This window comes from Galeopterus variegatus, unplaced genomic scaffold (assembly GCF_000696425.1).
Source record: "Galeopterus variegatus unplaced genomic scaffold, G_variegatus-3.0.2 Scaffold3602, whole genome shotgun sequence".
In the NCBI taxonomy this organism is placed as follows: Eukaryota; Metazoa; Chordata; class Mammalia; order Dermoptera; family Cynocephalidae; genus Galeopterus; species Galeopterus variegatus.
In genome coordinates this window covers 77,055-102,853 of record NW_007729713.1, presented here as the reverse complement: position 1 = coordinate 102,853, position 25,799 = coordinate 77,055, and the positions used below count along the sequence as shown (strand labels likewise).

General features: G+C 48.1%; 1 protein-coding gene across 1 annotated transcript; it reads left to right on the top strand.

Moving 5' to 3' along the window:
- Positions 1 to 2,423: 2,423 nt before the first annotated feature.
- Positions 2,424 to 23,473, top strand: ADAP2 (ArfGAP with dual PH domains 2). Its single transcript, XM_008585512.1, has 9 exons — positions 2,424 to 2,512; positions 5,584 to 5,663; positions 6,704 to 6,816; positions 12,424 to 12,570; positions 16,833 to 16,916; positions 19,680 to 19,742; positions 21,012 to 21,089; positions 21,774 to 22,002; positions 23,092 to 23,473. The coding sequence occupies exons 1-9, from the start codon at positions 2,424 to 2,426 to the stop codon at positions 23,124 to 23,126; spliced, it is 918 nt and encodes a 305-aa protein (XP_008583734.1). The 3' UTR covers positions 23,127 to 23,473.
- The last annotated feature ends 2,326 nt before the right edge of the window (positions 23,474 to 25,799 follow it).

Sequence of the window (25,799 nt, the reverse complement as noted above, 5' to 3'; positions counted from 1 at the left end):
CCCCGTCCCCCCGACCCCGAGCCCCGACTCCCCACTCTGGACCCGACGGTGATCTTCCGGCGCGTCCTCGCACCCCGACTAGACCCTGAGCCGTCCTGACCGTCCTGCTCGCCTGCCCCGCCAGACACCCTATTGCGCCGGACCCGGGTCCCCGGAGCCTTCCCTCCTGACCCAGGCACTTCCCACGCCCTCGGACACAGATACCCACACACGGAGGGACCCCAAACCTCGGACCCGGGGCGCCTGACCGTCCTGTGTCCCCTGCCTCACCCCCGGACGCCCCCGAGGTCCTCCCCAGCTCTCCACCCCACAGCGCTTCGACCCCGCGGACACCGAGGGGTCCTGACTCAGACACACCCCCCCCCCACTTGTTGCTCTCCAGACAAGCTGCCCTCCTGTCAGTTTCCCCTGAGCCCTGTCACTTCCACGTCGCGCCCGCCGCAGCCTCTCGCCCCATCCCCTGGACTCCCTCCACGGTGGGTGGGCTGACCAGAAGGTTCCATGCTGATAACTTAGTTCTCCCGAGGTGGGAGACCAAGAGAGAAGGGGTTCTTGGCGTGGGCAGGACTGGCCACCGCCTCCAGAATCCTGTCAGGCCCTGCCTGTCCCGTGGTCCCCAGCCCAGCCCTGGTTTCCTCGCCCTGCCGTTTGCTCAGCTCCCCTCCTGCCCTCCCGCCCTGCAGATCCCGACTGGGCTTCTTACAAGCTGGGAATCTTCATCTGTCTCAACTGCTCCGGAGTCCACCGCAACTTCCCGGACGTCAGCAGAGTTAAATCCGTGAGACTTGACTTCTGGGACGACAGTATTGTGGAGGTAGAAAGGCATGCACGTGGACTGCCATGGAACCGCAGAGCTGGGGTGGAGGCAGTGGGCGGGATGCTCCCATTCTACAGAGGAGGAAACTGAGGCCCAGAGAGGGCGATAACTAGCGAGAGGAAATACAGAATATTGGATGGCAGCCTAGACAGAGACCCTGAGTTCCGACTCTGGCTCCATCATTTGCTTACTTACAATCTGTGAGGCCCTGAGCTAGTTACTTAATCGTAGCTGTGGACCCTCAGTTTCCACATCTGTATTGTGGGGACACCACTACCCATTCACAGGACTGCTGTAAGGATTAAATGTCCAGGCACAAAGTAAGTAATCAATTAACAGTTGCTGTTATCATTAGAGAACGTTCTGGACTGGGGGAAGGGAAATAACCTGATTCATGGTCTATGGTCTTCCTCCCTTCCCCCAAGCTAGGAAGAGGACCACTTTGTTCTCCTGACCTCTGGGGATGGGGGACACTCTCAGCCTGGATGGTAGTACCATTTTGACCAGAAAACCTTCAGCGAGCAGGCAGTTCTACATTGTGCTGGTTGGCTGAAGGTTTCAGGGACTATTTGGAGAAGCAAGCCAACATTTAGTGAGTGTCAGCTCCTTGTCAGGTACTGTGCTAGACACCACTGGGCTGGATGCTTTACTTATTCATTCAACACATAGTTACCGTAAGCCTACTTTGCACTGGGTCCTGGGAGAGAACAGTGAACAAGATCAGGTCCCTGCCCATACAGAGCTTACCTTCCAGTGGAGGAGAGAGACGGGAAACCAGTAAAGCAGCACATAAACCTGAAGGTTTTTTATGTGTGCCTTACTTATAACTCCCTTATTATATTTTCTTCAGTTTTACAGGTGAGATACCAAGAGTCACTCAGTGAATAAATGGCAGAAGCAGGATTTGAACACTGCTCTGTTGGGATCCTGTGACACAGCCCAGCAGCCCTTGGGGAAGAGGAGAGTAGGGTTCACTCTGCCCAAGAGATGTGAATTTGAAACTTCGTGTTTCTTCCCGCTCCCGGCTGCACCCCAGATATGCCACTGCTGCCAGGGCCACTCTTGGCACATCAGCATCTGGGTCTCTTGGGTGACAAAGGGCTCCACAGATCATCATGTACTCTATGGGGCCAGCACCCACTTCTTCCACCCTCCAGCTACATCTGTGTCCTGCAGACTTTCTGAGATGCTGGGGGTCCCGTAGGAGTGGGAGAAAGAACATGAGTTTTGGAGGCAGACAGGTTCAAATCCCAGCTCTCTACTTACTAGCTGTGTTGCCTTGGGCAAGTCACCTAACCTCTCTGAACCTCAGCTTCCTCCTGTCTAAAATGAGGAGGGTTGAGAGGACTCAGTGAGCTAGTGTGTGAGAACTGTGAAGTGCTCTGCTTATATGAGGCATGGTTATTACCGCCTCTCTTGTTCCAGGCTGGGGCTTCCCAGCAGCATGGATGACCAAGCCTGGTGCGACGTCTCCTTCTCGGAGGCAGTTTCTTCTGACCCAGCCTAGGATTTTGTGGGACCAATGGCCTTCTGGGTAGAACACGATTTCATTTCCTGTTTTTTTCAAGTTCTAATATTACTCCAAGTTGCTGTTGTCTTACAGTTTATGACCCACAATGGGAACCTCCGTGTGAAGGCCAAGTTTGAAGCCAGAGTCCCAGCTTTCTACTACATCCCCCAGGCCAATGACTGCATGTGAGTGGGTGATTCTTTTTTTTTTTTTTTCCTTTTTTTCTTTTTTACTGACTGGTAATGGAATCGCAACCATTGGTGTTGCGCCCGCACCACACTCAGCCAGTGAGCGGGAACCGGTCTCCACATGGGATCCGAACCCTCGGCGGGAGCGCCGCGCAGCACACTCTCCAGCACGCCACCGGGCCAGCCCAAGTGGGTGATTCTTTAAGGGCTGGGTGAGGGGTTTTCTTGGTCCCACATCTCCCCACCCCTGTCTGTCTCCAATGCTTTTGTCTGCGATGGTCTCTTCTATGGACCTGGTCAGCAGGTAAATCCAGGGAAGCATTTGGTACCATCATGGCACATAGGAGATCTGGTTTAAGCCTCTCTCTAACTCCATTGCTTGGGTGTGTCACTTCCCCTCTCTGGGCCTCAGTTTCCACAGTTGTGAAGTGGGGGATTTTTTCTATGATCTATCCTTCTGCCTCTAACGTTCTTGTGCCTTTAGGTGGTGGCTAACTTGATAAAGAGGAGAAATGCTGGTATGTTAGCAGAGCAAGTGTGTTTCAGCTACTTCCTATCAAGTGCTATATATTGGGCTGTCCCACCTAAGCTCACATTGGCTCCAAATAACTTGCCTGGGCTGCAGATCCCTAAATAATAACCATAAAAATAACAGTAGCTACCAAGATTTATTGAACTTTACCTATGTACCAGGTCCTGTGCTAAATGTTTATGCGCATTCATTTGTTTAATTCTCTCAACAACCCTATGAGATGAGTACTGTAACTGTCCCCATCAATAGAAAAACTTGAGGCTTACAAGAGGCAGAACTGGGTCTAGCCCACCTGACACCAGGGCATGGGAGATTGTCACACAGCATTGGGAGAATACAATATAACAGCAAAAGGATTCAGGTCCTGGAGGTCAGGGGTCAGTGTGATACTTGTGCCTAGTGACTCTGGACCTCTGCAGGACTGACTGCCCAAACTTGAGACTCCTTCCTAGGGACTCAGCCTCCCCACTAGGGATGCTGGATAGTGCCTAGTGTAAATGGGAAGGAGGTGTCCTTCTAGCAGACACGAACTCATGGGGCATGCTGGCAAGCAGAGAGTGAACTGCATTTCAGCCTTCTGGCCTTGGCAGGGGGCTTTTGGGCAATGCACAAACTACACCCTGGTGGTCCTGCAATTTCTCAGTACTTAGACCACCCCAGGACTACAATGCAGTGTAGAATGGCAGGGGAAGTACAGCTCTCTGCTGGGAAGACCTTAGTTTTGTTTCCCAACTCCAGCATTACCTAGCTGTGAGATGGTGGACAGGTTACCAAACCTCTCTGATTGTCAGCATCCTCATCTGTGGAATGAAGGCAAAGATGCCTGCATCATAGCATAGTTATAGAGATTAAATAAGATAATTTGGGTAAAACCTCTCATATGCAACCCAACCCACTAGTTTTAATCCATTTCTCAGTGTCAGCTTCAGAATGCTGCCTGGCCCCTGGCCTAAGTGAGGGATGTGCAGGGCTCCACTTGAGAGGGCCAGCCTCACCTTGCCTCACTGCTGCACACAGCCCTTTGCTCCAAGCACTTGGTGAGCACCTACTATGTGCTAGGCTTTCTGCCAGCACTGCACAGGCATTGTCATGGCTCCAACAAGACACCTGCATTTTAATCCCTCTAGCTGAGTACTAATGGCTGCCTCCTCCCAATTCCTCTAAACTCCCCACCTCCAGGACCAGGTTTGGTGGCCCTTGGTCCCCATTCTCTCCCAGTTCTGATCCTGTGGCCCAAGGTTTCCACCCCCAAGATGGTCACTGTGACTCTTTTCAGTGCCCTATGGGTGAGGGCTGTGCATTAGACAGGATCCTCGATTAAAAGTGACAGAAACCCAATTTAGACTAGCTTAGGCAAAAGGAGATTTGATGGATTCTGGGAATCAAACCACAGGAAGGACAGAGGTGGAGCCACTCTCAGGAAGGACCAAGCCAGGCATTCAAACATGATCAGGTCTCATATACTCTCTCTGGTTCCTGTTCCTGCATCTTTCTCTCAGCCAGGCTTCCTTCATGCAGATGGCAGTAAGGCCACTTCCAGGTGCCAGGTGACACCTCCCAGCATGGCCCTGGAGAGAACTTCAATCAGTCCCTCTTTCAGATTTGGTATCATTTTGGTCCACACAGCCCAGGGCTTCCCAGAGCTCTGAATGACCAGTTTGGGACAGATGCCCACCTCTAGGTCATTCCTGTGGCTATGGGGTAAAGTCATATAAACCTTGGAACATTTACCTGGAAAAGGTGAGAGGGAACCAGATAGTTAAAATAAGTTCACTCTTGCTGCATGATTTTTCTGCAGAGGTCATGGTTACCAATATCTGATTAGGTTTATATTAAATACCTGCTATGTGCCAAGAATGGTCATAGGCCCTTTACATATATTTAGACCTCTGAACAACCCTAAGGGGTAGGTAGGTATAATAATATTGGCATATTCCCCAAATTTAGAGGAGTAGGTAACTTGTTCTTGGTCACACAGTGGATAAATGGTAGAGTAAGATCAGGTCTCAGGTGGTCAGACCCCAAGACCACTGCTCTGTCCAGTGTAGCCTGACCAGATCCTGGGTAGTCCACGGGAAGAGACTCTTGGACTCTCCTAGCTTAAACTCATGAACATGCAGTGGGAGGGGACAGGTGTAGATGGCCCAGGGAGCCGGCACCTGTCTCATTATCCTAGAGATCTGAGGCTTGGGTTGGAAAATCCCAGTGGTTCTCATATAGCCCAAGGGGTGGGGGGATGTTTTCCCCCAGGAGACATTTGGCAATGTTTGTAGACATTTTTTGGGTGTCACAACTGGAGAGGGGATGCTGCTGGCTCTCTAGTAGATAGAGGCTGGAGATGCTGCTAAGCATTCTACAAAGCATAGGACAGCCCCACAACAAAGAACGATTCAGCACCAAACATTAATGGTGTTGAGGCTGAGAAAGCTGAGAGGCAGTTGCTGGGGTGTTCTCAGCTTCAGCTGCAGGGTCTTGGAAAGTTGCTGTGGGAAGGGAATGCATCAGACACAACTAACCAAAGGTTCTCTCTTTTTAGGGTCTTAAAGGAACAATGGATTCGAGCTAAGTATGAGAGACAGGAATTTATGGCTGATGGGAAACCCATTTCACCCTTAGGTAAGGTTATTTTCATTGTCTTTTGAGACCTATGTTCTATCAGCACCACACTCTAACCAACTGAGCTAACAGGCAAGTTGAGACCTATGTTCTAATGAGCTCTAGAAAACAAAGTCCCTGAATATTAGGAGCAAAATCCATCCAAGAGACAACTACCCACCTCTCTCTGGCCACAGAGGGCAATGTGTGGGTTCCTCCATCTCTGAAACCACAACACATCAGCTCGTGGCACTTTATGGTCTGAGCAGCAGAACGTTTGTCTCAGGTCCCTGAAGGGCTGCAAGCATATACAGACTCTTAGTATAAATTGCAGGAAGACTTCCACTGGGAAGACCGTTTAGAAGGCACCCCTGCTCCTGGCTAATGTAGCTCCCGGTGCAGCTCAAAGCTTGGCGAGGAGCATGGGCTGGATCTCTACCTCCCTTTCTGCCATTGTACAGGGTTACAACCTCATCGGTGGCCCTGGGCCTGTGGCAGTTTTCACCTCACTGCCCTGACTCCAAGCTGACACCAACCCAGAGAGCAAATTGTACAAAAACCACTCTTGGAAAACCAGAGGCAGCCAGTGCTCAACTGTCCTAGCTACCAGGAGCATAAATTCTTCTTCAAAGAAGCAGGTGCTGAGAAATCACTCATTATTCCTCAAGTTTCATCAGACTGATTTCAGCATGTAGTTGGGCAGGACCATAGATATTTAGGCCTCTTTCAGAATCAGTCCAGTTTCTCAGGACTTGGCCTTCTCAGGGGTTTGTTACTTCTCAGTATGTTTGTTTCTTTTTCTTATGAGAAAGCCTGATACCATGGGGAGCCAAGGAAGAAAGGTTTTGCACAGTGGGAAAACCCAACTGAAGTGTTAAGACATAACAAAATTGGCCGCAGACAGGACCCTTGTGTCCTGTGGCTGAAATAGCCAAGTTAGGTTGGAGATATTTAGGCAGCAGGTGAAGGGCTCGTTCCACCTCAAGACCTGATAAGGTTTGTGAGCTGCTGTGCATCTTAAGGTCACGGGTATTCACTCTTTCTCATCCTTTGTGGTTAAGGTAACAAAGAAGGATTCCTGTGGAAGCGGGGAAAGGACAATGCACGGTTCCTGAGAAGGAGATTTGTCCTTCTGGCAAGAGAAGGCCTCCTGAAGTACTACACTAAGGAAGAGGTAAGAAGCCAGACCAGCAAGTGGTTCCCTCCCTGAGCAATGAGCTCTCACCCCACTAACGTCTGTGTTCTAATCAATGGTGCCCTGTATCATGGGTAGTCTCAGCCACGGAGAGTTGGGCACAACATTCCACCACCTTTCCTTGGTTATACACTCAGCCCAGTCCACTAAAAACACACTCTCTGTTCACCTAGAAATGGCTTAAACTGGTCCATGTTTAAGCCTTTCATGACTACTTGATTTTACTTCACTTATTGATTCACTTAAGGAATGTTTATTGAGCACCTACTATGAGGTAGACTTGATTCTAGGCACTGGGGATACAGCAGTGACGTCAACAAAGCTTCTGTACTCATGGTCCTGTCAGTCTAGTGGAAGGAGACAGCCAGTAACAAAAATTTACATCAATATATAATGTACAGGTGGTGATAAGTTCTATGAAGTCAAACAGGAGAGGGTGAGGGGTTAGAGAATAATGGGAGCGTGGCAGGGGTGTTGCCCCAGCGTGGCCAGAGAAGGGCTCTCTGATGACACTTGAGCAGATAAATGAATAAATGTGAAGACTGAATTATGTGGATATGTGGGGGAAGAGCAGAAGAGGCGGAGGGAACAGCAAGTGCAGACGACCTGAGCATGGTCGTGGCTAGCACATACATGCCAATTAGAAAAAGACGGCCCCTCTGAGAGGGCACAACCCCTGAGCCCAAGTCTAGGAAAGCAGACTCCTGGATTGCAGTTATCACTCAGCCAGCGGCTTTTTGTACAGGGCACAAACTACTCTACCATAAGCCCTGGCCCTGAGCTAGCAGTGTGTTTGGTGGGTCTGTTGGGCATCCAGGAGGCCAAAGTGACTTGTGCAGAGTGAGCGAGGAACAGGATGGAGGGAGATGAAGTCATGTAGGGAAGGACCTTGTAGGCTATAGTAAGACTTTGGATTTTTTTGGTAACAGCTTTACTAAGGCACAATTCACATACCATACAATTCACCCACTTAAAGTACATACTCAGTTGGGCTGGCCCGTGGCTCACTCAGGAGAGTGCGGTGCTGATAACACCAAGGCCCCGAGTTCGGATCCCACATAGGGATGGCCGGTTTGCTCACTGGCTGAGTGTGGTACTGACAACACCAAGTCAAGGGTTAAGAACCCCTTACCGGTCATCTTTTTAAAAAAAAAAAAAAAGTACATACTCAGTGGCTTTTAGTGTATTCACCCAGTTGTGCAGCTGTCACACAGTTTTAGAAGTTTTCAGCACCCCAAGTTGAGGAATTGCCGGACTGTTTTCCAAAGTGGCCGCCTCATTTTACATTCCCATCAGCAGTGTGCGAGGGTTCCCATTTCTCCACACCCTCACCAACGCTTGTTGTTATCTGTCTTTCTTATTATAGACATCTTAGTGGGTACAGGGATCTGAACCCTTGACCTTGGTATTATAACACTGCACTCTAACCAACCGAGCTAACCAGCCAGCCCTGCATTCCAGAAGTTAGAGGACAGAAGGGTGAGATATTTCCAGCAAAGAGAATGTGAAGGAGTGGCCAATGAAGTAAGAGAAGGACAAGCAGTCAGCACTTTACTCTTTGTCTTAACCACTTCCTGTATGTAGAAATTATGATTTATTTCTCCTTTTGCTTTTCTACACAATCCACACCAATGCTAGAAGCTCTGTCCAGTGTGGCCACAATCTGAGACCAAGTGAAAAATGTGGGGGATGAAGAATATTAAGCCTCCAAGTGAGAGTAGGGATTTTTTTCTTAGTCTTTAATGTAAAGCACTGAAAATTCTTGCTTTTTCAACATTTTTGTTGAAATGGTACAAAAGGCAGGAATAGAAACTTCTGCTGCAGTTAGGAAGGGCTCCCAAACCCCAGCAGCTGCAGTGGGTTGGCCTCTAGGACAGGGTCTCATCCTTGGTTGGAAAAAGCTGATCCGTTCTTAAGTCTTAAGCCAGTTCAGTCTAGAATAGTCCAAAAATAGAATGGGTTCCCTGGGTTCTTTTTCATTTTTCCCAAAATGGAAATTTTTTATTAAAAAGGTAACTCATTCTTTTGTGGTAAAAGTTTTGGGTAATACAAAAAAGTTAATAAAGTATAAAGAAAGTGAAACCGAGAAGATATCTCAACATAGCAAAATATTAATACCCGGAATAAATTTTTTTTAAAAATTACAAATCAATAAGAAAAAGAAAATCAATTGGAAAAATAGGCAAAGGAAATGGACTAGAAAGTCACAGGAAAGGAACCAAAATGTGTGATAAATATAAGAAAACACTAATCTCTCTGGCAGTCAGGGACATGCAAATTAAAACCACAATGATATATATTATTTACCCACCAGAATGGCTAAAATTTAAAAGGCTGACAACACCAAGTGTTGGCAAGAATGTGGAACAACCAGAACTCTCATATGTTGCTTGTAGGACTGTACAACCCCTTTGGAAAACAATTTGGCAGTTTTTAATAAAAGAAGAGTCCTAAGTTTTTAATAAAGTTAAATACACATTTAGCTATGTAACCCAACCATTTCACTCCCAGGTATTTACTGAAGAGGAGCAAAAGCATATATTTACAAAAAGTCCTGTACGCGAATGTTCATAGGAGCTTTGTTTGTAACATCCAAAACCTGGAAAGAACCCAAACATTCATCTACTGATGATGAACAAATAAATTGTAATATGTCCATAGAACAGAATATTACTCAGCAACATAAAGGGACAGACTACCAATAAATGCAACAACATAGATGAATCTCAAATACATTTTTCTGAGCAAAATAAATCTTAAACAAGAGTACTATATGATTCCATTTATATGAAATTCTAGAACAGGCAAACCTACTCTGTACCAAAGGCATAGACAAGTGGTTGTCTGGGGTTGGGTAGGGTAGGGATTGACTGCAAAGGGGCATGAGGGAACTCTTTTGGGCTGATAGTAATGTTTTATATGTTGATCATTATGGTGGTTATATGGGTATATACACTTGTCAGCAACCAAACTGTACTCATAAAGGGAGTACAGTTTATTGTTTATAAATTATACCTTGATAGGGCCGGCCCGTGGCTCACTCGGTAGAGTGTGGTGCTGATAACACCAAGGCCGTGGGTTCGGATCCTGTATAGGGATGGCCGGTTTGCTCACTGGCTGAGCGTGGTGCTGACAACACCAAGCCAAGGGTTAGGGTTGAGATCCCCTTACCGGTCATCTTTTAAAAAAATAAAAAATAAAAAATAAAATAAATAAATAAATTATACCTTGATAAAGTTGATTAAATGAAAATTAAGAATGAGATACAATTTCATACACATCTTATTGGCAAAAATTGTTTAATCTGGCAGTGTCAACTGTTGTTGAGGACCTGGGGAAATGGAAACTCTTCTATGTTATTGATGGAAGTAAATGTTGGTCTAATCACTGTGGAGCCGTTAAGCAGAATAATTTGGCAGTTTCCAGTAAGTTGAAGAGGTACACAGCTGTGATCTAGCAATTCCATTCCTAAGAATATACTGTGACAATAGAAACTCTCACATATGTGTGACAGGGGCAGAAACTGACTGCATTACTTATAATAGCAAAAAATCAGAAACAATAAATGGGTCAACAGGAAAATAGATTGATACTTTTGGTATAGTCATGTGCAAGAGCGAACTAGATTGGTGTATCTCAAAAGCAAGATAGAAAATGATCCACACAGTGTGATACCATTTATGTAAATTAAAACCATGAAAACAATGCTATATATTGCTCACAGATATATGCATATGTGTATATGTGTGTAAAAGTATAAAAAGTGAACTAGAAGGATAAACATCAAACTCATGACAGTGACTGCCCATGAGCATGAGGAGGAGAATGGGATGGGGGAGTTTCAGTTAAAGAGACTGGCTTTATTAATAATGACATATTTCTTTTTTAAAAAGTTAGGAAGAGGGCCGAGCCCGTGGCGCACTCGGGAGAGTGTGGTGCTGGGAGCGCAGCAACGCTCCCGCCGCGGGTTTAGATCCTATATAGGACTGGCCGGTGCGCTCACTGGCTGAGCGTGGTGCGGGCGACACCAAGCCAAGGGTTGTGATCCCCTTACCGGTCACAAAAAAGACAAAAAAAAAAAAAGTTAGGAAGAATATTGGCAAAATTAGATGTAACTTTTTTGTATTTTTAGTATTGCTCAAATTAAATTTTTAAAAAGGAAAGTCTTCCAATAATCTTCCAAGAAACCATTGTTGACAGTGTTGGTGTAAATCCGTCTATACTTTTTAAGTGTGTTCAAATATACTTAAAATACACATTATGTATAATGTATGTATATATTTGTTTAATTTCTTTATTTTTTATTTTTTATTTTTTTGTCTTTTGTCTTTTTCCGTGTCCGGCAACGGATCGCAACCCTCAGTGTTGCCCCCGTACCGGACCAGGGACCGGCAACGGGATTGCAAACCTCGGCGTTGCTCCCGCGCCTCGCTCAGCCAGTGAGCGGGAGCCGGTCCGTATGTGGGATCCGAACCCTCGGGCGGGAGCGCCACCGCGCTTCCCAAGCGGCGCACTACCCAGTCTGCCACCGGGCCGGCCCATGTAATTTTCATATTAATAATTTCCTGCTATACCTCCTGTTCTGGGACTTGGTATTCTCACTTATGGATATCATGGGCATTTTTTTTTCATATTAGTAATATTGATCTAAATTATTCTTTAAAAAATTCTGTGGTATTTGATTCTGTGGACATGCCATGATTTATTTAACTCACAATCATTAATGAACATTTAAATAGTTTCCTATTGTATTTTCTGTTATAAGCAACACCACAATAAACATCTTTTGACATACATACTTGCATAGTAATGCAATTACTTCCTTGGGATAGATTCTTAGATACAAAATTGTATGTCAAAGCAAAACATTCAATATTTTAATAGATAGGACCACATTTCCCTCTAGAGAAGACTGTCCACTAGAACTTTCTTCTGTGATGGAAGTGTTCTATGTCTGCCCTGTCCAGTACCATAGCCACTAGCCACAGGTGGCTACTGAGCACTTGCAATGGGGCTAAGTGCAACTAAGGAACAAAATTTTAAATTTTATTTAATTTTATTTTAAATAGCCACATCTGGTTAATGGCTACTACAGGTCTGGAGTTCTGTCATCATTTTGCTTTCCTGTCCCCTTCAAAGCAAAGTGCTTCTTGCCATCCCTTCTGCACATCAGCTAGTGCTCCAACTGGGATTCAGAACCCTTGAGGACAGGGAGTAGAGTGGCAGAGGGAGTGCTCCGAGCCCCCCCACACCTGCTTATATCTGTTTTCTTTCTTTGGTTTCTGTGGATGGTTTGCTTCAGAAAAAGTTCTATGGCTAATGGGTTTGAAGAGTCCTAAGTTAAGGACTTTTTCCAGACCCCCTTCCAGCTCAGAGAGGCCAGTCTGATTAGGCAGGGGTCATGGGATGATCTCCTGTGTACAGGAGTTCAGTAGAGTATCTGTGCACTTTGATATTAGGGCAAGAACATTGAAAACACATACAAAGTTACAAATTGGTTTTTGTTTGCATTAAGGCCTCTGTGAAGGTTGACCAGAAGTCACCCTGCTGACCATCAGCATCTTGAATATCCTCTTTTTCTTTCAGGGTAAAGGCCCCAAAGCTGTCATCAGCATCAAGGACTTGAATGCCACCTTCCAGACAGAGAAGATAGGCCACCCCCATGGGCTACAGATCACCTACAGGAGAGAGGGCCACACCAGGAACCTGTTTGTATATCACGAAAGTGGGAAGGTGAGATGACTGGGTTTGCCACCCAGCCTCTGGCTCGGCACCCCAGGACCCAGCAGGCCCAGCTCACCCCCTCACTTGCTCATGTGGTGGTGTGCTCAGCTGACTCTTGAGATTTGCTGCTGCTATTTTCCTTAATCTGTAGTCACTTCTCAGTCTGAGACAGAGGTATGAGGAAGGCAGAGTGAGATCGGGGAGAGGAACCTGGCAGGTATCATGGGTATATCTGGACAGTGCACAGCCACCAATGGGAGTCCAGTTAGCAGAAGCAACTATGCCCAGGGATGGCAAATCCAGGTAGGGCCAGAGGATATGGATATCGGAGGAGGAATGGCTAGCAGATCAGGCTAGGGCCTTACTTCTCAATGTGCAATTCTGGACTAAAAGCATTGGCATCACCTGGAAGCTTGTTAGAAATAGAGTCTCAGGCCCACTCCGGATCTACTGAATTAGAAACTGCATTTTAACACTATCGCTGGGTAATCTCTATGCTCATTCAAGTTTGAGAAGCATTACATAATGGGCCAGGAAGTCAGCCCGGTCAGAGAAAAGCATGCCAGCAGTACAGGTCCAAGAGAATAAGCTGGGTCAGATCCTGAGCATGGTCACGTGACTGGGAAGGGGCTGCTCAATGGGGGTGGCATGAAGGTGGGGGTTATTTCTGAGCATCTAGTGACTCTGCTGGACACTGTTCTTGGTGATTGCTAGGCATCATTTCTTAATCCTCAAAACAACCTCAGAAGTGTTTCATTCTTATGTTACTGAGGCATGGACATGTTACGTAAGTCACTCAGGGTCACACGGCTGATGGTTCCTGAGCTCTGCACCCATTTTACCACCCCGTCTGTTTCTGCTGGAGGACAACCCTTCACAGCAGGAGCCAGGAACCAGATGCAGTGACTAGATCTTCCCAAGGGGCCCTGCCGCTGGGGCAGTGACCATGGGTCATCTTCCCAGCAGGCTTCACGCTTTCTCCATAGTCTGGGCAGAGTCCTGGTGGTGTGGTCTGACAGCTGAGGTTTGGAGTCAGAAGCTGAAGCTTAGTTCTGCTGCACTTTGCTGTGTTACTAGACAAGTCCCTTCCCACCTGAGTCTGTTTGCTAGTTTGTGGATTATAATGCATAACTCTCCAGAGGGGTTTTCAGGGTTGAGTGACCATGAACCACAAATGTGAAAGTATTTCGTAACCATGTATGCATTGCAAACACTGGTTGCTGCAGTCATTATTTGCTCGCTATTGTAGCCAACATAAAGGGCAAAGTCTCGTGGCGAATTTTTCACCTGTGTCATGTACTCATTTATGAATTCACTCTCTTAACAAATTCTTATTGAGGCCCTACAATGAGCAAAGCACTGTGCTAGGTTCTAGGGAGTGTGGTAGTGAGTGTGGCAGAACCTTGGGCCTTGAGGACCTCACAGTCTAGGGAGGGAGAGAGACAGGAAACAGGCTCTGATGATGCTGTATGGTGGGTGATGGTCATGCTGGGGAAGCATGGAAGACATGTAAGAGGAAGGAGTTTCTGTTTAGGGCCGGCCCGGTGGCGCATTGCTACAGTGCGCCGCTTCGCCGCGCTCCCGCTGAGGGTTCGGATCCCACATACAGACCGGTTCCTGGGCCGGCCCGTGGCTCACTCGGTAGAGTGCGGTGCTAATAACACCAAGGCCCCGGGTTCGGATCCCACATAGGGATGGCCGGTTTGCTCACTGGCTGAGCGTGGTGCTGACAGACCGGTTCCTGCTCACTGGCTGAGCGAGGTGCGGGTGCGGCACCGAGGTTTGCGATCCCGTTGCTGGTCCCGGTCTGGTATGGGCGCAACACTGAGGGTTGTGATCCGTTGCCGGACACGAAAAAAGACAAAAAGGAAAAAAAAAATAAAAATAAATAAAAAATAAAAAAATTGTGTGAGGCTGGCCAGTTAGCTTAGTTGGTTAGAGTCGGTGTTATAACACCAAGGTCAAGGGTTCGGATCCCCTCACCGGCCAGCTGCCAAAACAAAAACAAAACCAAAAAAATTTATGTGAATACACTAAAAAGGAGCACACTCGAACTGGTTTAAAGGGGCATGAATGGGAAAAATACAGACGTATTTATTTCAAGGGCAAAAATATGACTGGGCCTCCTGAGAGATTAGAATCAGAAGCTGAGTGTGAGTGTGTGTGTGTAAGAGAGAGAGGTAGAAAGAGAGAGAAGGAGGAAGAGGTAGAGACAGAGACACAGAAGGAGAAGTGGAGAGAGAGGGAGAGACAGACAGGGAGAGAGAAAGCACACACCCTCCTTCTAACAGGTACAAGTTATTCTATAACACCAGGGTGGAAGGTATACTGCACTTCTTTGTTTTTCTAAATTCAGGGACTCCATTCCCAAGATTAGCAAGAAATCTAATATCAGTCATCTTTCTTGGCTCCCTCCCTTGATTTTACCAGAATCTTGGGACTTGTGCAGCCTGGGAGACATGAGGGATCCCTGGTTCTCAGTCCATGGTGGGCTCTTTGCTGTTGTCCCATGTCCAGACTGGTTGGACATGGGTGGCCACCCCTCCATGCCAATCCCTGCCACGAGGACTTTTGCTAAGGTGTCTGAGGTTGCTGACACTTAGGATACCTGGCTCCCTCCCATTTGCCCAGTTGTGAAGCACCTGCCAACCTGGGTCTGGCCATTCTCCTTTTACCCTTGGGGCCCCAGCCTCTCCACTGGATGGGCGTAAATGTGGGCTGTCAATTTCTGCCTGCAGGAGCCAGGTGGGTAAGTTAAAAGGGAAGTGGATAGGTATAAGGGGTGGAGGGGGCTATGGCAAACAGAAAACCTGCATAGAGGAGTGATACAAACAAACAAAACTTCAGGAGCCAAGCAAATATGTACACAGGTTGGTCCAAGGGTCACCAGTTTGTGACTGGAGAGACCTTCCAAAGTGAAGGCCTGAGTGTGTCTTTTCTGGGCTGGCTCCATTCCCTTCGTGCCTGAGACCCAAGAAGGTTCTTAGCAAACTCCAGAACAAGCAAGCTCAGAGCTCTGCAATACTAGGGCTGTGTGCTTGACCTATGAGAAAGGGAAGTTGTTTCATTTCTTTGACACCATATTCAAATGACTTTCTCAATCATCATATGATATCAGATTCCAGCACTGCAGCTATTTGAACAAGCCTTTCATCCTCCCAATTCCAAATTCCTGGGAGAAAGCATCTGATAAGCCCAGTCCAGCCTCTGTGTTGGTCCAGCCCTGGTCCAGTTGCAGTGGCCAAGGAGGAGAAGGATCACAGTAGCACCTGGGGCTGCAATCAGGGGTGGGTGAGGATGGGTGGGGCTGTTCTCATAGAAGCAAGGCCTGGGCTGAGCAAGCACCCAAAAATCTATCTATTGCAACACCTAAGCTAACCTGCAGGATGAGTAGAATGTCCTAGGTAAAAGGTGTGTATGAGAGGGAGGTGGGTGAGGCAGAGTGTCCCAAGAGGAGGGAAGAGCATGTGTTAGGGAGATTGCAGATAGTTTTGCATGGAAGGAACTCAGAGGGCAAAATGAGCCATACTGAAGAACTTGGACTTTTTCTCTGAGGGTGATAGAGAGGCCAGACTGAAGTAGATGTATAATTAGAAAATCACTCTGCCGTGGGAGGAACAATTGGAGAGCAGCTAGATATGTGGCTGTGCAGGTAAGAGATGACGGTGGCCCACCTGCTGAGGGATCCATTCTCACAGAGTGCCCACAGCTTTGGCCTAAGTTGTACTTGAGGTCGTGAGCATCACCATTAGAGGAGCATCCACAGGTGCACCTGCCCCCCAACCAAAAGCCGATCTTTAACAGCTGAGGACAATGATTTCCTAGTGCCTTGTTCCTCAAAGTGTGTCTCACTGACCAGCAGTCTCTATAACCTAAAAGCTTGTCAGGAATGTAGGGTCTCAGGCCCCACCCCACTACTGAATCTGAATCTGCATTTTAACAACCTCCCCAGGTGATTCATGCACACATAAGAAAGTGAAAAGCACTGTCCTAGGTTGTTGTAGTTCACTTTGAACCTTTCCCGCGGCTCTGGGGTTCTCCCCATCAGTGGCTTCCCCCTTGCTCAGGTCAGCCCCGAGGTGCTAACATAGTCCTCCCTGGTGCCTGTGATCAGCCCATGCATCCTGAGTGGAGCTGTGGGGGGTGTGCATGTGCTGAGTGGATACACCCCAAACCTGATCACCCAGCTAGCCTCCTGCCACCAGACTCAGCCTCCTGCCCCAACCCCATCTCACCAGCTGTCTGTGTGTCCTTTGCATTTTTCTCGGCAGGAGATAGTGGACTGGTTCAATGCCCTCCGCTCAGCACGGCTGCGATACCTAAAAATAGCCTTTCCTGAGCTTCCAGAGTCTGAGGTGAGCTAAATGTGAACCCCAACTTCTGAATTTCCTCTCTGCCACCTCCTTCTCTACTTGTCTGCTGACTCCAAAGACAATCAGAGGCCAGACTAGGTTTGCTTGCAGGCAAGGCCTTGAGACTTGAGGGTTGGGCACCTCAGAGGGAAGGCAAAGGCTTTCTCCTGGGGAAGGGGAGGGGACGGTGGATTGCAGCCACGCATATAGCAAGACGGCCTCTTTTGCAGGTCATTTTCTCCCTTTCGGGATGCATGGCCACTATCCACAGTGTCAAGGGGCTCAGCACTTGGGTATCTCTTTTCAACCCCCTCTCCCACTAAAATGTACAATTTATCCCTAACAAACTGCTTACAAAGTGCTTTTGAGCCCATTTATCTTGTAATCCCTTTTATCCAGTAATCCCTTATAGCAGGCAGTTAGGGGTGATTATTCCCATTTTACTGATGAGAGACTGAGTCACAGGAAGGTCAAGTGAATAACCAAAGGTGCTCTTCCCAGTCTAACATCCCCTCTTTGCCCTGTGGTATTCTGGTCTCAGGAAGGCCCTGGAATCCTCCCCATGACAGTTGTAATAGGAGCTAGTCTGCCTTCCATGGTCAAGGTAATGGTGACCTGAGAACTTCATTTTGATTTTCCCCACACGTCTGAGGCCTCCATCAACTTCCCAGGCTTGGCTGGGGAAGCCAGCATGGTGTGGGGCAGAGGATGCTGCCTTGAACAGGAGGCCTGGGCTCACATGGATGCTGTGTGACGCCTGCAGGTCACAGCAACTCTCTGAGCATTTGTTCCCATATTGTTAAGATGGCAGTTGGTCCAAGTTATATGCAGGGTCCCTTCCAGCTCCGAGGTGCTATGGCCTGGTTCCTGTTGTAGGCTCCCCTCTAAGAGGATTTTGTAAGTGATGTCAGTCTTTGGCCTTTCTTATTCCCAACTTTTAGACCCTCCTTGAAAGCCTGAATGCTCCTTCAGAGCATTCAGAGATGCACTGAGACAACAGCTCTTGGGGAGCAGTTCCAGCAAGGCTGGGGCCAGGGACTGAGGTCATTTGCTGAGGCAACACCCAGAACTGGTTAATGCTTGCTCCCATGGGTGGTTGACTGCCCACTGCTGACTGGAGATGGGGGAAGACAACATGCAGACGTTCAGCCTTAAATCTGGGCCAGCTTCCCACCTTTGCTGACCTGTGTGGAGGATATTCATCTTTGGCCAACGTCCTCAATGTTTCCTTATCGGCTATCATCACCCCTATACACTCCCCATACCCCCAGTCTCTTCCCAGTCTGCTTCCCTCCTGTCTTTCCTCCACCCCATGTCACTGTATGGAGTGAGGTTCTGGGCAACCACCCAGACCTGACTCACTCAAGCTGAAGGATCCAGATGCCAGAAACCCACGCAGTCCCAGGGGGGCTGTGGTCCTGCAAAAAGAAATGCTCATGGACTCTGAAGTCAAAGAACCTGATGTGTTACCTAGAGCTGGTCACCTGACCTCTCCAAGCCTCCGTGTATTTACTCATCTGTCACTAAGGGGACAATACCTACCTTCTAGGGCCATTGTGAGGATCAGGTGAGCCAGGGCATCTGCAGTACTGTCAGCAGTGCTCCAGCCATGTGATTTTCCTTCCAGTTGTTTCCCTAGGCCTAGACTAGCCCTGCACTGGTTTAAGTTCAGAACATTGAGCAGTGAGGGACTCCATCTATTTTTCTTCAAATGGAGGAATTAAAGCCTAGCAAACAGATTTTAGGAAAACAGGAGTGGTGTCGTTTATATTTTATTTTTAGCTCACAACTGTCCCTTCCAGACTTCCCATTGCTATCCCCAGACCTCACTTCCTTTCTGCCCCTCTCTGGAGCTCTGGAAACCTCCTCTGCTCTTGGAAGCCTGGATGGTCGTTTGAAGCTCTAGACTTGCCAGGTTGACTCCTGGAGTATAGGAGGCCAGTGTCAATCCCTGGAAGCTTCTCTGAGCATAGGATGGAAGGCTGGAAGGGATCCTGAGATCACATGACCTAGTCTCCTTCTTACACAGGGGGAAACAGGCCAGAGAGACGTAAGGTCTTACCAAGGTAACACAGCTGGTTGAGTCAGATATGGAGCTAGAACACCGCAGGTCTCCAGCTCCTAGTCCAGAGCTGTCTCTTCCTGCCCATGGTGCTGTGTCAGAATCCATACCAATGACCAAGTCTCAGCCTGGGGTGTGAACAGGGGGCTCTGGCATGTTTATACTTTAACATCATGGTATAGTGGCAGGAGTACAGTCTAGTGCCCCTCAGCCCTAGGTATGAATTTCAGCTCTTCATGCTACCAGTTATACGACTTTGGGATAAAACCCCCAAACACCTCTCTGTTGCCTGGTTTCTTCAGATGTGCAGTGAAGCTGGTAATACCCACCTTGCAGGGTGGGTGGGAATTGCACGCAGAACCTGACATACCGTAGACCCTTGGAATGTGCTCCGTGAAACCAAGAGGGTCTCCTCAGAGCCTTGCCTGTGTCCATACCCTGAGATTACTGCAGGAGTTCTTAAACCAAGTCCCTAAACCAAGACTCAGCTATGCCAGTAAGCTCTGCAAACATCTGGGGTGCTGTTGACTGGCTTTGTTGAAATATTAATATACATCCATTCCATGCTCCAAATATAGCCCGTGAACCATGAGCACACATCCTTCCCCATTCCAAACTTCCCCTTTTTTGGGGAACATAGCTCAGTGGGCAACCTTGAGCCCCTGGAGGCAAGTAGGGGTCAGTGTCTGTCTCTCTTCCCCCAGCTCCTGCCCCTCCTCACCAGGAACTACCTCAAACAAGGATTCATGGAGAAGACTGGTCCAAAGGTACATTCTGCCACTCCTTGGGGGACTTACATGGCCCTGTTGGCAGTAGGGCAGAATTGGGGAGGTGGAGAAGTAGGTAAAGGGGAAGGGAAGAGGGAGAGAAGGGAAGTTAACCAATGCACATGGGTTCCCGGATGGAAGGGCAGGCGGAGGCTAGGAGTTAGCTGGTGCGTGACCACACTGGTGTGTGACCCAGCTGCTGCAGGCACTTCTCCCTGTCGTGGGCACACCCCTCTTCATCATCATCACCATCAACTTCTTTTCATAAACTGGCCCTACCCCTGAGAAAGTATAGCTGAAAAGGGACTCCATGGGGAGACAGCTTTTGGGCTTTCCAGGACCCTGTGTGCCTGCCAGGACTGTCCAAAGGAGACAGGGGCTGGTGACTGGCCTAAGAAAACATTCATGTGCCCCGGGCTTGGGTGCCAGTGGGCCATGTGCATGCCCCTTCCCCAACACCCGCTTCGCCCTCTAACTCAGCCTGGCCCCCTTTGCTGAACATGCCCCCTTCTCCAGGGGCTGCTCAGTCCCACTGTCTAGGAAGGTGGGGAAGGCCCAGCTGCTTAGTGCCTCCTGGGGAGGGTCCAGACTGGGTGCAGCCTGCATGCTGGGTAGGGCGAGGCTCAAAGCAGGAGTCTGGCTGGAGGGGTTCCAGTGATTGTGAGGGGAGGGAGGAAGAAGGGAGGAGGGGTGAAGCTGAGGACGTTCCCTAAAACTTCTCCAGAGGTGGCACATTCTAATGCTGTTTTTAAAAAAAGGTTAATATGTTTATAGGATGGATGTTGGAGGCCAGCAAAAGGTGTTAAGGAAACAGTTTGAGAGAAAGCAAAAAGTAGTCAAAGGGTTGTTTCAGGTTTTCTTCCTTCACCAGCCCGGATTCAACCCCTCCCATGCCTCTTGCCCTGGGGCTTTCTCTGCCTTGACCTGGGCACTTCTGGCCTTGCTGAGCAGCAGCCACTTCTGATTCTCCAACTTCCTTCTTTGGAGACTTCTTTGTTCACAGCCTGAGAAAGAGGGAAGATCCTCTTCCAACCCAAGGCAGCACCTGGAGGCTGCAGGGTGATGCTGGCAGGGGAGATGGGGGGCTGGGGAAGGGGGAGGGCAGAGCCTTCAGAGCCAGAGAGCCCCTGCCAGGCCCCGGGGAGAGGTGCCAGCTAGGGGTCTGACTATGGAGTTGAGCTGGAGAACCATCAGGACTGGCCAGCTCCCTTGACTTGGCCTGGGCTGGCCTCCGACCTCTATCCTCAGGAAATGCTCCCTCTTTTGCAGCAGAGAGAACCTTTCAAGAAAAGGTGGTTTGCCCTGGACCCTCAGGAGCGGAGGCTGCTCTATTATAAGAAACCGCTGGTAAGAGCCACTCCTGGTCCCTCCCCAGAGCTGCCCCAGACAGAGGTGGGTCAGTGCTTGCTGGGAACTGTGGGGAAGCTACAGATAACCGTGTCTCCTGGACTCCCAGGGCTGGAGAACCTGGAGAGGAAAACCTCCACCCCTTGCTTCTCTGTAGGGCATCTCAGATACCAAGGCTTTTCTCTTCCCTCGCCTTCAGGAAGTCCATTATGAGCATCTCAAAGCTACCAATTGTAGTTAAATAAGGCATATTTCCTTCAGGGCTCACTTCTAAGCAGGAGGCTGTGAAATGGAGTGGTTAGGAGCGTGGGCTCTGGAACCTGGTTGTCTGGGCTTTGGTCTCAGCCCGGCCACTTGTGGTGGTGTGCCCTGGGCCAAGTACTTAGCTCTCTGTGCCTCTGTTTCCTCCTTCCTCAGAGGTTGCCATGATGATTATAAGAGTTACACTTAAATTCCTGGTGCTTAGTAAGCGGTCTATAAATGTTAAGTATCTTTTTAACAAATGATGTGTGTGGTTTATTTTAGGGTTTTAGTCTTTCAGATTCTGGGTTCCACCTAGCAGAAATCCTGGCAGGGACACTCACACCCTTTTACCAAAATAGAGCTTGAAGGCTATCAGGGCTGCAGGGGCCCTCTGCCCCAGGGGCAGCCTCTGATGACCACGTGCGTGCCCTCTATTTTCAGGATGCTTTTGAGCAGGGCCAGGTTTTACTTGGGAGCAAGGAGCAAGGGTATGCAGTATATGAAGACCTGCCCAAGGGCATCCGAGGGAACTGCTGGAAAGCTGGCCTCACCATCGTCACCCCAGAGCGGAGATTTGTCCTCACCTGCCCCAGCGAAAAGGAGCGGCGGGAATGGCTGGAGAGTTTGCAGGATGTCCTGTCCTGCCCCTTGACACCCCTCAGCCTCCTCAGTGAGAAGCAGGGACTGGGGGTTTTCTTTTGGCCAAAGGCAGAAAAAGTGGCTTTTTCACTTGCATTCAACTGTGATGCCAAAAAGGAGCCCTGATTAACCTCTTTCTATTGTCTTCTCTTCCTGCCAAAGAAAAGCAGACAGTGCACATTATTGCTAGAAAGCCCCCTCTGTCCGTCCTAAGTTCTTCTAACAGAGTCCTCTCCGTGAGCTTCTGGAGGAGTCTGGCCGTGGCGGAACCTTCAGTGCTGTCTCTCCCCACTGTCTCTAGGGACTGAGCAGCCTCTCCATCCACCCACCCCTACTCCCCGCCCGCAACCCTTTTTTTGTGAGAAAACCCAGGCCTGTTGGGATATGCTAAAATATGCTAAGGTCACACCTGCTGGGCAGCTCCTGGGATTTTGGATTCCTCACCACTCCAGAGGGAAGGCTGTTTCTAGTGCCTTTGCTCCTGCTGGGCCACGTGTCTGCCTCTCTCCTGCTCCTCCTCTTCCCCCCCAGCTTTGTCACAATAGGCTTCCCTGTCTGCTGACAACCCCGTTTTTCACATGCTACAGCAGGAAACTTCTGGTCCAGGGTCAGGCGCTGGTACATAAAAGAGAAGTTCTGTGTTTGGAAAAGCACAGACTGAGCAAGTGACCCCACACTACCCCTTGAGGGAAACCCCTGTGCGCTTTGAGTCTGACCGGTATAAACACAAACTCTCAGGGCTGGCAGGTTAGCTCCATTGATTAGAGCACAGTGTTACAACATCAAGGTCAAGGGCCAGCTGCCAAAAAAAAGAAAAAAAGATCCAAAGATCCACAAACTCTTTCCTGTCCCAAGTCTCAAAGCCAAAGAGCCTCAGAAATGGACTTAAGAATTGTGAAGCTTATCAGCTGGTGCTTTTTTTCTCTGTGGGCAAATGCATCTGAGTCTTGGTTTCTCTGTCTGTCTTTCAGCTGCTCTCTCCTCTGGTCTGTTTCTCACTCTTCCATTGCTTTTATTCTGGCTCCCTCTGTCACATGTGTCTTTCCCCTTGCTGTCCCTTCCCTCCAATAGGACTGCATTGGTGTGGCCACCTCCCTCAGCCCTCTTGTTTCTCTTGCAGCTGCATCAACAGAGAGTGGCCACAGCAGCAGGTGACCCATTGGCTGAGGAACTGGCTGGCCACTGAACACCCAGAGCTCCTGTTGGAAAAGGGAGGTTATCACTTCAGCTCCGGTTGTGGGCATTAGTGCTCTGCAGCCAGCAGCCATCCCTGGCAGTGAACTCTTCCAGGACTGAAGCTGTGGCTTTATCTGCCAGCTCCCTGGGCCTTCCCCACTGCTGAGCCCCAGGGATCTGGGGAACTGGAGCATACACGAACACATCTGCTCCCTCTCCTCCAAATATACCCAGGCCTGAAATGTTCTTAAGGCCCAGAACTTTCTCATCTGAAATGAGGCATTGCAATTAAAAGGCACCCACAGCATCACGCAAGTGGCATCTTGCCACACATGTGAAAAGTTTAATTTGAATCTAATCATGAGGAAATGATCAGACAAATCCACATGAGGGACATTCTGCTAAACAACTGGCCTGAACTCTTCAGAAATGTCAATATCATGAAAGACAAAGTAGTCTGGGAACTATTCTAGATTAAAGGAGACTGAGACATGGCAAGCAAATGCAACTCATGATTCTTAATTGGATCCTGGATTTTAAAAAGATGGCTGTAAAGGATATAACTGAGATAATTGGGGAAATTTGAATATGGATGCATACTAGCTAAAAGTATTGTAAGACTGTGATAATTATGCTGTATTTGTATAGGAGAATGCTCTTGTTCTTAGGAGATACATGCTGAAGAATTTAGGGATAAAATGTAATGATATGTATAATTGATTCTTAAATGGTTTGGCAAAAAATAAGTGTGTGTACATGTATATGTATAGAGTGCGTGTAGAGAGAGTGCACCATTGCAAAATGTTAGCAACTGATGAATCTAGATGAAGTATAGATGGATGTTTATTGTTTTATTCAGGCAAATTTTATATAAATTTGAAAGTCTTCAAATTAAAAAGTTGGGAGGAAATAAAAAAACAACCACTTTTCACTCTTCAAAAGCAGTGGTTTTTGTTTGTTTGTTTTGTTTTCATGAGTCAACAATGTTCCTGGCTGGGCTGGCTGGATAGCTCGGTTGGTTAGAGCACAGCCTTGTAACACTAAGGTTACAGGCTTGGATCCCCACAGTGGACAGCCACCAAAAAAAAAAAAAAAAGTTCCTGGGAGAGTTCTATTTTTGTGCATGCACAATTTAGAAGAAATAAAGCCTAGATGACATAAAATACAATGCCCACATGGATCACCAGAGTGCCCTGGAAGGAAAGAACAAACTGAGTGGTCCAGGGCTGGCCCTACCACTAACTTGAGATCGTTGGAAAATTCCCCATCTCTGTGCCTTGGTTTTTCCCTTTAAAATGAAGAAGCTGCTCTAACTATTGGAATTCAATGCAAGTAACAAGTATTTTTGACCACTTTCCAGGTGCCGGGCTCTGTGCCAAGCCCTGCAGATAGGCAGAACAGGATGACATGGTCTCTGCTGTCACAGATTATAGACTGCTGGGGCAGGCAGCCCTTCAACAGGGCAGCACAAGGAGGTGAGTGTTCAGAAAGGGCAAGAACAGATTGCTGTCGGAGTGTGTGGCAATAGGGTTTACCCTGAGAGGGAGAGGGAAGCCTTCCTTTCCAGAAACGACGTTTAAATAAAAATCTTCAAGCTGTTTAGACGTTAGTCAAAGGGAAGAAGATGAAGACAACACTCTAAGCTTAGGAAAGAAAATGTTCAAGGACCCCAAGATGGGAAAGAGGAACTGAAAGAAATATCGAATGGCTGAAATATTAGAGAAACACATCCCCAAGATCCCTACTCAGATTCTTTGTTTCTTTCCTCTCCTTTCAACTGACATGAGGAAATACACTGGGTGTTCTTTCTTCACTTCTATGGAGACTCAGAGGGTTGGGAGGGTCTTTAAGAGATTCTCTGCATTTTATGGAACTTTCCTTTGGTCCTCCAATCAGAGGACAGGCAACACATCTTAGTGTCTCCTGAGGCTTCCTGACTGCCCAGGTAGAGAGGTGGGTCCTCTCCATCCCCTCTGGCTCCTAAAGCACTTTGAAAATGTCTGTTGCAACACTTGCTGGGTTGTGTATGAAGGGTCAGTTTCCTTGTCTGCCTTTTTCACAACTCTGAGCTCTGGTGGGTGAACTCTGCTGAGTTCTGGGAATGAGAGAATTAATAAATGCATAATCTCATCCTCAAGGAACTTATGGTCTAGAAGGAAAGAAAGAGAAGTAGTCAGGCAGTAACAAAATTACTCGAGGAGGGAAACTGGGATTCTAAGGGTGGAAGCCCCTCAGAGGGGCAGAGCAGATAGAGGAGATGAAATCCCAATGAATGGAGTGCCTGGTTTTGGTTGGTTCCTGAGACCTGGCTATATCTCTCTTTAGATTCCCTGAGGATACCTCTGTACTCTTACATTAAATTCCCTTCTCTGTTTTTGGCTTGCTGTTGCAAGGAAGTGTCTATTACTTGAATCAGTCCCAACTGATAAAGTTCTCCAAAAGAGATTGTATCTATGCTGAATCCTGAAGAATAAGCAGAAGATACTTGGGTTGGGGTAGGGGAAGGCAGAGAAAAAGGCCTATTCTGGAAACTTAAAATACTCGAATATGGCTAGAGTACAGGTTCTTGGTGGGGGAGAACGGGAGTAAGGAATAGAAGAGATTGGAGAAGGGTTTGCTTCCAGTAATGGTGGAGCAGCTCATATCAGAACC